This window comes from Hippocampus comes, unplaced genomic scaffold, assembly GCF_001891065.2.
Source record: "Hippocampus comes isolate QL1 unplaced genomic scaffold, H_comes_QL1_v1.1 scaffold147, whole genome shotgun sequence".
In the NCBI taxonomy this organism is placed as follows: domain Eukaryota; kingdom Metazoa; phylum Chordata; class Actinopteri; order Syngnathiformes; family Syngnathidae; genus Hippocampus; species Hippocampus comes.
The window spans coordinates 1,606,103-1,618,325 of NW_017805009.1; the positions used below are offsets into that span (position 1 = coordinate 1,606,103).

The 12,223-nt window shown below is 44.2% G+C and overlaps 1 protein-coding gene across 13 annotated transcripts in view; it reads right to left on the reverse strand.

Moving 5' to 3' along the window:
* The window catches only part of rimbp2b (RIMS binding protein 2b), a 91,071-nt gene that overhangs the window by 10,560 nt on the left and 68,288 nt on the right, over positions 1-12,223 (reverse strand). For 6 of the 13 annotated variants that reach the window (XM_019862793.1, XM_019862790.1, XM_019862788.1 and 3 more), the window contains 7 exons: positions 8,929-9,080; positions 6,382-7,047; positions 6,058-6,207; positions 5,466-5,636; positions 2,865-3,611; positions 1,787-1,895; positions 1,174-1,299 (listed from right to left, as the gene is read on the reverse strand). In XM_019862793.1, coding sequence (XP_019718352.1) covers positions 1,174-1,299; positions 1,787-1,895; positions 2,865-3,611; positions 5,466-5,636; positions 6,058-6,207; positions 6,382-7,047; positions 8,929-9,080 — 2,121 coding nt within the window. Of the gene's footprint in view, positions 1-1,173; positions 1,896-2,864; positions 3,612-5,465; positions 5,637-6,057; positions 6,208-6,381; positions 7,048-8,928; positions 9,081-12,223 lie in introns of those variants that run through there. The other 7 variants (XM_019862799.1, XM_019862797.1, XM_019862795.1 and 4 more) reach the window with 4 other exon arrangements.

Below are 12,223 nucleotides of genomic sequence, written 5' to 3' on the forward strand. Positions count from 1 at the left end.
ACCTTTGCGGATTACCACGACCTGCATGACTGACACAGACATGAAATACCCGAGAAGTTCTCGATGAGGCCAGTGAGGGGGGAAAAGGGATGAACCCGGTACCAGTTCTTCATGCTTTTTGTGAATCATCATGTCATATGTTTCAATGGTCAGCCTGAACAATCGGTCTGACAAATGGTTAAAACTAATGACAAGCGTTTTGGATGATGGGAAAAAGGGATTCATTAATGTTAACAACTATGACGCACAAGAATTTATGAGTATTCTTCAAATACCGGTCAGTGATTTGGGAGTTTCATTCTAAATACAGTAGAACCACTAAAGTTCGAAGGCCCTGTAGGGGTATAATCCCGAATTTGAGCTAAAATGTCAAGAAAAATAGGCTTTTGTTCAACACACATTTTGAACATAGTCATGGATGACACCACGCGAGAGTTCCATGTACACCTCACACAAGGGCAGTTTATCAAGCATTTTACTGTTCATAGTCTCACCAAATGTTACACTTGCTTGACTGCAAATGACTCAATTATGAGTGTATCTTGAACAAACGCATTATGACATCAACACTTTGGCCCTTGACTTTTATTTCTATTTCCTTGATCGTAAAGAAACTTGACCAGCACCTTTAAACAGCTTGCATTCCACTCTAGAAGTTCCACTGTAAACTCAAAAGAGTCACTCAAAAATTAAAAGTAAAAAGTGGAACCTGGTCCAGAAAACAGGATTAGAGGAATGGTTTAAAAAAATAAAACAAGGTGGGCTGATGCCATTTTTTACAGTAAGCCGTAGCAGTAGTTCAGTTCAGCTTGGCAGAGTGTCTTGATCGCAGCCTTTCATGGTGTAACCCACTAATGGATTACAAAAAGAATCTAACGCGCTACAGTGCTTCATGGCGGCTCTGGCTTTGAATCCATTCCCCAACTAAACTTGAATTCTCGACGAATTGTGGTGCAATATGAATCTGGTATACTTAAAAGAGAAAAAAAAAGTGAATGTATCAAACTGAACCAAACTGGTGCTCAAGGGGTATTGCAATGCAAGGTGATCAGGCAGAGTTGGAGGGTTCAGGCTTCTTGCAAAGTGAAATGGCCAATCTTTCCCTGTCCATTCACTCAATTATGCTAAGTTAGTCGGATAACTGAACTCTTGGTGAGAAGCTGCGCCACATACCATATTGATCCTCTGAGGATATAGATGGCCATAATCTTCGCCCAGCTACACTCCCATAGTAAACATCCTCCTTGACAGGTGAGAGGTTGCCCTCACTCCCCTCACTGTTACTGTCCATGGTGATCTCTACAGAAGACACCAATCACAGCATCATGGTCAGAGATTCTCCACACGCGCGCACTCTGCTCCGTCACACGGCCCATTCAATCATGCCGGGAGAGTTGGATGACAAAGAAGGTGAAGGAAGGGTTTGGGGAAGTGGAAAAACACATGGCTATGGGGACTCACTTTGGAGTCATGTAAAACAGCAATGCTTGCACTGTTGCAAGGGCGACTTGTAAACATGTTGACCGACTGTTAACACATCTTAGGGGGGTCACTTTCCCGCACAATTGCACATGAACATTTGGCCAGTCCAGCTCATGACGATGTACCGTATCTACAGAGTATGCAGACACCCGACATAAGGGGGCCACGTGATGTTTATGCGCTATGGAAGTGATGTACAGCTCGGCTCACATGGGGAAGGGAGACACATGGTATTGATCGCAACAGACATCAGTGGCCCTCTAGGTGGCTTTGGGATGCCTCCTCATTTGGTGACCTCACTAACCAATGGACGGGATGGGCCGTCGCTGGGGGGGGCTGCCGATGTGAACCGGCTTCCGCCCCGTATGGTCCAGACGGTTGGCATTTCCGTGAGATGGGGAGTTTCCAATGAGCTTTAGAATAAGAAAAGACAAACAGTTAGAACAATAAGCAAATTATTAAATCATGGGGTAAAAGTTGTCCTTTGACACGAAAACAAACAAACAAAAAAATCCCACAAGTCTGTCAAAACAACTAAAAGGCCATAAGAGCAAATGATTGAGTCCATTTGTCCTTAGGAAGGCTAAATTATAGCAAAAAAACAAACAAACCATAAAGACACAAGTAAATGAAATCAACCCCCAACATTGCACCATGGATTGGGGTTAGTAGGGCCACATGTTCAACTAAAGACCATTTGTTTGGTTTGTTTTGTTCTGTGCATGTCAGCTCCATGACAAGAAACAAATTGGTGCTGCAGAAAATAAGGGAAGGTTTGTTTTGTCTTGAGGATGGTAAGCTTGACAATCACCAAAGTGCATCATAACAAAATAGGATACTTTTTTTTTTTGCCCGAACAAGTTAAAGAGTTAAGGTAGACTGACATAATTAGCAACTAGGAACTTGCCGTGTGCGTGTGCGTGTGCGTGTGTGTGTGTGTGTGTGTGTGAGATTCTGCAGTGAAGCCCTGCGCACAAGGGTCGTGTTCAACAAGTCATGAAATATGACTCATGCAGCCAGCAGACAGATGGCGTGAACTAACCACGCTTTGCATAGTGAAGCAGCTTAGCAACTGCTGTCCTTTAAACGGGAACGTTAGCCATCAAGACATGACAACTCAAAACTTGTTAAAATGGCCTTTAGGTAAATAAAAGCTTGGCTGTATATTAAAAAAAAAAAAGAAAAACACCTGTCAGTCAGAGAACAAGCAAACTTACACAACATAACATAAAATCAGACCAACCATGAAATGCGATCAGACAACGAAACCATCAAATGATGAGAGAGGGAATAATCATGACGAAAAACACACAACATTCAGAAAATAAAAATTGCTGCAGCTTGCTGATTGTAAAGTACAGCAGAAAGTGCGAATCACACACCGGCGACTGGTCCCAGTGGAGCCTGGACAAAGACTGGGCCCTAGCCTCCCTGTGAGGACTGTAATAGACTCTGTCCAGCTCGTTCAGCCTTGCCTCACTCTGGGCCCCCTGCCGCGGGTAGTTCCGTGGCCCAAAGTGTTCCCGGTTTTTAAAGTCACCAGTGTGGACGGACTTTGCAGAGGTCATTGGAATGTCAGCAAACTCCTCTTCTACACTGCACTGGCGCGTCAAAGTTCTCTTACGGCCCATGGCCAGCGCCCGCCTTTCTACCGGCCCTTCACAGTGGATGATGCGCATGGGAGCTCCGTGGGTATAGTAACCTCGATGACCCCTGCCCAGCGATCCTTCTTCCTCACTACCGCAGTCCAGACCACTGTCAGGACTCTTGGTGTTCTGGCGGTTAGGCCAACCCAGCATACGGTCCTCTGCATTGTAGTAGTAGCGGATGTCGGCGAAGCGAGGCGAGGAGCGCTGGCGCTGCAAATGGCGAAGGCTCTTGGAGGAGGAGACACGGTTGTGCTTGTAACCGTCATGGCTGTACGTCCTCCGTGCAGCGTGCGGGGTTCCCGGCCGTCTGCCTTCCTCGAAGCACAGGCGCTGGCCCATGTTGTCCACAGCGTCTGTCTCTTCCTCTACTTCCGGGATGCTGTGGAGACGCTTGCTACGCAGCGATTTTTGCTTTACGACCTCCCTCTGGAGGTCCCAGCAGTCTCTTTCCTCAGCAAGGTCTTGCCGCTTGTAATACGCCTCCACGAGTCAAAGTTCCACACGTTTTCACAGTTCAACGAGTCAGTTCAAAAGGTTTAGTGTTTTGGAAGGGGAAGTTGACACGTGTTTGAAGGTTTTTAACACAGGCAGGAAACAACACAACATGTGAATAGAATAAATGGGGGGAAGACAAAATAAAGACATAATTAGTTATTTGTGGCAATCAAGCAACTCATGCAGTCTCATTCCGTGAAAAGAGGAAATGGCATGCTCTGAACAGGAATCTGTGGAATGATGGAGTGACAGCTGACAAATAACGTGAACGTAGAGGTAAGCGTGGGTTTAAAAAAAAAGGGACATTTGTTCATGAAAAGTGTGAAATACTCAAAGCAAAAGAATGTTGGTGGGTTTACTTGTGAGGGGTTGAGAAGAAAGAAATCAGCTCCAATAAATTAGTCATAAACCAACAAGAAGCTGAGGACGCAGGAGTACCGCTCAACATTGTCACCATTTACACTTGCAAGGTAGCCTATTTTCCACCTTAAAAGGCGCACTGGGTTGTGAGGCGCACCTTCAATGAATGGCCTATTTTGTCTTTTTTTTTCATACAATGGGCACACCGCATTATAAGACGCAATCTACAATGCATCCACTAGATGGAGCTATGCTCAAGGAAACGCCAACAGAACGATCAGATGTCAGTAAAAAAGATTTCATAAAGTGGCGACACAGTTCACTTAACCAACAGCGAGTTACAACACTGACTCGTTAACGTTGAACTCTCTTGCCGCTGCTCTATTTCCGTGTTCAACTGCGTAACCGATCGCCTTGAGTTTGAACTCTGCATTGTCAGCATGTCTCGAGCAAGGAGCCATTTTGGGGTTGAAATATTACCGTAATGACCACACACAAGGTGCATCGGATTTTAAGGCGCGCTGTGAGCTTTTAAGCGCGGAAAATACGGTATACAGAAATTCCACCTGTGTTGTAACAGACAGCTAGTCATTCTAATCCTAATGTGTTGAATCTATGTGTACTGTAAATGGGAAATGGCTTTTATTTCACTTTTCTACCTTCAAGGTGCTGAAAGTCTTTTTGGAAGAAGGGGGGTACGACGTCTGCAACAGTTATATTCAAGTAAATGGCAATGAAAAAACAATGGTGAAATTTGATTTAAAATTAACACACAGTAACTCCATAGATGAATAGGTTACGTGAATTTCATATTCCGTGCCATTTTGATCCTCAAGTCTGAGCAGTTTTACTTCTGACAGCATGTAATACGACACTGAGTGACCATTATGGTTTTACATCCACACAGAACAAATGACCACAGAATTGCACTGACGACCACTGCCAATAGTAAAAATTAAATGCCAAAAACATGACAGACATGAGCAAAAGTGAGTATTTACATTTAAGTGCTCACTTAAATGAGATTCCCATGTGCACACGATATGCCATGACCCACTGCAATTGTACATTGGTATCATTTGTCTGATTTCCATATATACGTAGATATCGGCTCTATATAAAATCACAAAAGAAATGTCTTACACTAGTAAAACACAAAGCACATCAAAAATGCAGCGCAAACCAGGAATGCACGTTGTTTTAATATTCAGCCTCCATCTGGTGTCATGGTATACGAACTATTATATGTGCTGTATATGCAGCCATTCTCATGAGCTCAGCCTTGCATTAAGCAGAACTGGAGGGGCAGGGCGGGGTGAATTCAGATGAATTAATCCAGTAGCACTCAGCCAGGCAAAGCCACTGTGGGCTTGGTTGCAAAAAACCTTGGAAAGGTGATGCCGAACACCCGCTACCCAACCTGACCATTCCACCATCTGCCCTACTCGGTGTCGCCAGACCCGAGGTGTGCAGTCGTACCTTTAGAGAGTTGTGAGAGTTGATACTCCTCCTGCGGCCCTCTTCCAATTGCATCTCAGAGTAGAGATCTTCCTCGTCCTCCTCCATGATGTCAGACAAGTCTGATCCCCGGCTGCTCTCTGTGTAGTACTCCTCACTATGGCTGTAGTGGTGGTGATGATGATGATGGTGCTAAAAGGGTACATGAAACAAATGAGACCATTTACCGTAATTTCCGGACTATAAGCCGCGACTTTTGTCACACGCTTTAAACTCTGCGGCTTATTTCATGAAGCGGCTTATATAAAGACTTTTCTAACGGCCGCCTGTGTACCGTCTTTCTTTGTAAATATCTAATGTTACAATATGGGCACCTGCGGCTTATACACAGGTGCAGCTTATATGTGTGTACAAAATATTTTTTTCCTTTAAAAATGTAATGGTGCGACTTATAATCAGGTGCGGTCTATAGTCCAGAAATTACGGTATATTGTTTGTTTTTTAAAATCGTTCTCTCCAGTTGGCACAGATAACTGCATTTAGAAATGACACTTTGCCTTTGAGCGCGCACACACATGATACTCTGTACAGTAAAAACACAACCTAATAATACCTGTCTGCCCAGTTCAGAGCCTCTCAGAAATTCATCCACCGAAGCCCCTTTTCTTCTTGCATGAGGAGAATCATAACCGTCCTCCTCCTCATCGGAGTTAAGTGGGTGTAGGGCGTTACCCCGCTCGCTGAAGATGTTCCTCTTCTCCCCCTGATAAGAGATATCAGATCATGCAGTGTCAAGATGTGTGCTCCGTTTTGGATTATTGATGTACCGTATGTGTATGAGTGTTCCCGATTAAGGTTTTAACCTTGCGCCTTCTTGCTAGTGTAGTTCAACCAATAATTATGTTGCAGGTGATTGACAGTGAAACTGTTATCATACCCTGTTGCCTTCGGCAAACACTCTCTGGGCGGCTTCCCTGGCCATGGCCTTGGCGATAGTGTTGGGGATGGGGACTCCCTGAGGCTGCGGCAGGATCCTCTGAGGAGAGGGCGAACGCCGTGTTTGGAAGGCCGGCGGCTCCAGGTTGGGTCCGCGCATCGGGGGCAGCGGGGAAGGGGAGCGTTCCCAGGGCGGGGCGGGCCGTATGCTCGCCTCATGCTCTTTGGTTTCTGGCTCTCTGGCACTTATGAGCGGTTTGGACTTGGGCATGGGCTGGCGCTGCAACTGAGGATTGGCGTGGGGTGAAGAGTGACAGATGGGCTGCGAGTGCGTCTGCGCGTGGGGCAGCGTGTGTGGCTGGGCCCGAGGCAGAGGCTGCACCTGTGGCTGGGGATGAATGGGCGGATATGTGGATGGATAAGGAGGATGAGTTTGGGAGAGGGCGGGATGAGACGGTGGGTGCGGCAAAGTGTGCGGTGGCCCAGTAGTTCGATGCGACAGGCGAGGAGAGCCCAATAAATTATGCGGGATGATGGCCACAGGTGAATCCTGGGACTCTCCTTGAGTTGACAACGTCCTTACGATGACCTCCCTGGCCTCCAGACATTGGATTCTGTTTAACTCCACCGTCACATAATCTGCTGTGGGGTACAAGACCTCTGCAATCTGCAAAAAAAAACAAAAACAAAAAAAAACCCCAGCAGCATCAACAAAAGATTTTACAGTCGGTACATTTATGCAAATTGGTGTTGTTCTTAAATCCTTCTTTTGTTTCTAAAACCTTAGGCAGCTGGCCAAAGTAAAGCCCTTCCTTTCACAACAGCATTTAGAAACTGGAATCCAATGCCTTTGTTACATCTCGGTTGGATTAGTGTAATGCACATTATTTTGGAGTCAGCCAGTCCTCCCTCGAGCGTCTCCAGTTGGTCCAAGTTGCTGCTGCTTGCCTCCTAACTGGAGCTCATTCGAGGGAGTACCTTACTCCAATTTTGGCCAACTTTCCATAGCTCCCTGTACATTTTAAGATTCTTTAATTTGTCTTTAAATCTTTCAATAGTCTCGCCCCACCTTACTTCTCTGAGCTCCCCCACCTCTGCATCAAGCAAGCAGACCAGACACAACTCGACGTACCGATGACTAAGAGGGGGCCTGAGTTTTTTCCATTGCCGGCCTTTGGAATGATCTCCGGATAAACTTTAGACAAGCGGGGGGTTGCCTGACGTTTATCTCTCTGTCCGTCTTCAAAACTCGTCTTAAAAAACATTTTTATTCTTTGGCCTTCCACTCTATAAATCAAGTTGTACACTATTCACAAAAAGTTCAGGTGAAATTTCAGGATGAACCTACAGTGCCCAGGTAAACTTCTTGCAAATTTTGAATGCACGTGTTCAAGGAAGTTTTGCACAACAAGGAGCTGAAATGCTAAATTCACAAAAGATCCATGAAATGATCAATACATTTGCTGGTTCGATTCGAATTGGTATTTCAATAGTCCTCTTCATCATGCTGTTCACGTTTTCATGACATCATGAGCCCAAGACCGAGTAGATCAACAGTACCTCGCCATTGCCCTGCTTCAAAATAGATGTATGGAGAGAGAAATGGCCACTGATCTTACTTAGAGTGTCATCGAGTGTCATCAGCAGGATGAAATACAGATACAGAGAGAGTGGAAGAGCCACATAAAAGGCATCATCCTTGGAAATTTTCATGGTGAATTTTGTCCTCCAGCACCTTATTCGAGAAGAGCAACGTGTGCCAAAACATCTGAGACATTGAACAGTTCACCTGTAAAATTTATAGTGCATTTTACGTTCATCCTGAACTTTTACCCAAAAGCCCAATTGTTATGTTTCTGTTTGGTTACGTTTGGTTTTGTTCCCTCATGCGCCCTTTTTGTCACCACCTGTTCTCGTCATCAGTGTCCCTTGTGTTTAGCCAATCAGCTCCCTCAACCCTTTGTGTCGTGTCCAGGTGTTTCTCGTTGTCTCGTCACTTTGCTTGTATTTAGTTCCCTGAGTTCTGTCGGTCTTTGGTGGGTCATTGTGAGTTGTGAGTGTCTGTGTGTGCCACTCCTGTCACGTTTTGTTTTCTGTCACGGGTTTCTTTTGTTACTCTGGCTCCTTGTGATTTCCAGGACTTTGTTTGAGCACTTGTAGTGAGTAGTTTTTCAGTGTACTCCTGTTTGTATTTCTGTTAAATACATATTGGTCAGTTCCACCCTGCTCCTCCCTGCCTCCCTGCTTTTTTGGGGTCCTACATGACTACCTCGCAAAACCTTTGACACCAATACCCCAAACTTTTTGGGAGTTGTGTATGAGTTTCATTTATTCATTAAAGAGATATATATATTTTTTGTTATTATTGAACCTGAGTAAAAAATACACGTAGATGATAAACGTGCTGACATTCGACATTCGTTGTATTTATTTATTGAGTTATTGATTTTTAGCTGGGTATTGACATTATTACCTTCCTCCAGAAGGTGGCAAAAGAACACCACTAAACATTTCACATTGCTTCACAAGAATAACAACAACCAGGTACCTTTTGTCCCTTTGTGCATACAGCATAGCCAATTACACTGGCACCGTTGGAAGTACCAGCTGTAGTCAGCGGCGGGGGCTTCCATCTAACCTGCAGAACCCCGGGGGTCTGACCACACTGGACCTGAACCTCCTGTGGAGGGAGTGGGGGCCCTGGGGACCATGAACGAGAAGATAGTCTTAAAAGATACAACTAACTTTGTTTACCCCACCACCCCGACGAGTTGGTGTGAGACAAATTCCACAGTTCTCAATCTTGTTGAGTGCCCCACCAGATGACACAGTTTTTTTCTTTATTCCGAATCAATCCAATACGATACACCTTTGTATAAATAGAGCTTTCACAACAGCTGCAGCTGTAAGACAGTACTTTATACGGATCATTTAACCTAAAAACCATGCATCCATCCATTTTCTACATTACTTAAAGTGTCAAAAGCATCTTTAGTCAATACCCAGTGACGATGGGTAGGTATACAATACACCCGTCACCATCGCCAGTCAATCACAGGACACATGTAAAGATGGGCAACCATTCACACTCACACTTAGACCGTCACCTAGTGGGAACTGAACCCACCCTGCCTACACAATAGTCAGGGGAGTGAACCACTGATCCGTTATTCTTTTATTTCTTTCCAAAATGCAGCTTATATTTAATTCTGAGCTGTGACTACTGTTAAAATACTATATTTTATCACAGAAATGCTAATATAAATTCCTTACATATTACTCTACTACATAATACTCAAATTCATTTTCATAAGTGTCAGTGCTAAAATGAATCGAGTAACTGTTGCCGAGTTTTACAATCTACAAACAGTTCAGCCAGACGCCGTCCTCCTCATCAATAGCCGTGCAATGCATAGAAGACTATTTTAAGCGCCACTAATTAAATTGTTCACTGGATGCGTAATGAAATGAACTCTCAGCAGGTTTTCTCATCGGATTCCAACAGAAAAAGCACAGCATGACGCCTCTTACGATGCCCCTTTCTCTATTCATCATCTTGTCATGTCTGTGCAGCATCCCGATTGTCAATCAATTAAAGCCCTGCCTCCTTCTCCTTACATCTCCAATAACTCCCCCGAAACACACAAACACACATCCCAAATACATTCATCTCACCCCTAATTGCCTGCTTTCATGTGGTGTAAAAAATTTGAATACTGGCTCCAATGAAAAATAATGAAAAACTATCCATCAATTTTCAATACCACTTGTCCTCATTAGGGCCGCAGTCGAGCTGGAGTCTTTCATGGCTGACTTTGGCCCAGAGAAATCTTAGACTGGTCATTAGCCAAACGCAGGACACTTATTGACAAAATCATTTACATTCACCTTCATTCATACAGTATGTATAACTAGAGTCTGATTTGCTAAAGATGATGAGATGCAAAAACTGTCAAGAACTTGAGCGCCGGTGCAAACAGATTTGGAAGCTGATCTATTAATGGGACACATCCCAAATTGTGTCTGCCGATTGCGCAAATTGTGATGGCTGAGTTTCTTTCTTTAAATACTGGGTCTGCAAGGCAGGCGCATGCCAGCACGCAAAGCGTTGCCAGCATGGCATACAAAGAGAAACAAAAAAATATGGTGACATCCTGCTGACTGAGCACTGCAATTTTGGATCTTCTGAATGATCAAAGGGCTGAATTGGATCCAGTCACAAGAGGGAGTCAAGCCATTTCACCTGCCAAAACTCCTTTCAACTCGCAATTTTCGTGATGTGCCCGTTGGTCAGTTCAGCGCATGGTGACAATAGGGGTTATGTGCAACCAACGTCTGCAAAACGAGACCAAGCACTTTCATCTGCTTCAGGCCATTGGTGGTGCCCTACGATTGGAGAACGGGACAAGGCACCTACAAAGTTTTTGTTTCACAACAAGGTGTCTTAAAGAGCTAAAAAGTCCATCGCATTCATAGAGTGAGACTAAATACCACTATAACGAAAATTGACAAAGGTTTTAAGCTGCATGCTTCATCTAAATACTTTTTTAGCATGTGACTACGACCCAATGTAAACGTGTCTATTAGGTAACATTAGCTTTGTCACTTTTATTTATAGCAAAACACAAGAATAACCCAAAAGTAGAAAATAGTGTGAATGCTGTATGTAAATGAGGCAACAAGCTCACATTCTACAATTTGGTAGTTAGAGAACTACACGTCATACTATACTACGCACAGGCTATGTGTTATGCACAGGTGTCGAAGTCCGGTCCTCGAGGGCCGGTGTCCTTTACAGTCTGATTTGCTAAAGATGATGAGATGAAAAAACCGGCAAGAACTTGAGCGCCGGTGCAAACAGATTTGGAAGCTGATCTATTAATGGGACACATCCCAAATTGTGTCTGCCGATTGCGCAAATTGTGATGGCTGAGTTTCTTTCTTTAAATACTGGGTCTGCAAGGCAGGCGCATGCCAGCACGCAAAGCGTTGCCAGCATGGCATACAAAGAGAAACAAAAAAATATGGTGACATCCTGCTGACTGAGCACTGCAATTTTGGATCTTCTGAATGATCAAAGGGCTGAATTGGATCCAGTCACAAGAGGGAGTCAAGCCATTTCACCTGCCAAAACTCCTTTCAACTCGCAATTTTCGTGATGTGCCCGTTGGTCAGTTCAGCGCATGGTGACAATAGGGGTTATGTGCAACCAACGTCTGCAAAATGAGACCAAGCACTTTCATCCACTTCAGGCCACTGGAGGTGCCCTACGATTGGACAACGGACCAAGGCACCTACAAAGTTTTTGTTTCACACAAGGTGTCTTCAAGAGCTAAAAAGTCCATTGCATTCATAGGGTGACACTAAATACCACTATAACGAAAATTGACAAAGGTTTTAAGCTGCATGCTTCATCTAAATACTTTTTAGCATGTGACTATGACCCAATGGAAACGTCTCTATTAGGTAACATTAGCTTTGTCATTTTTATTTTTAGCAGAACACAAGAATAACCCAAAAGTAGAAAATAGTGTGAATGCTGTATGTAAATGAGGCAACAAGCTCACGTTCTACAATTTGGTAGTTAGAGAACTACATGTCATACTATACTACGCACAGGCTCACTGTTATGCCACTAAAATACAAAAATCTGACAAATTTAAAAGAACAAAAAATAATATTTGATGGTACAGTGAAGATAAAGTCACAGCATGCAAACTTTGAAAGACAATTTGCAAAACTACAACATGCTGAACACATTCTCAACAATATCCAATACATCAGGGGTCCCCAACCGCCGGTCCGCGGTCCGGTACCATTTTGTACCGGGCCGCGGAGAATAA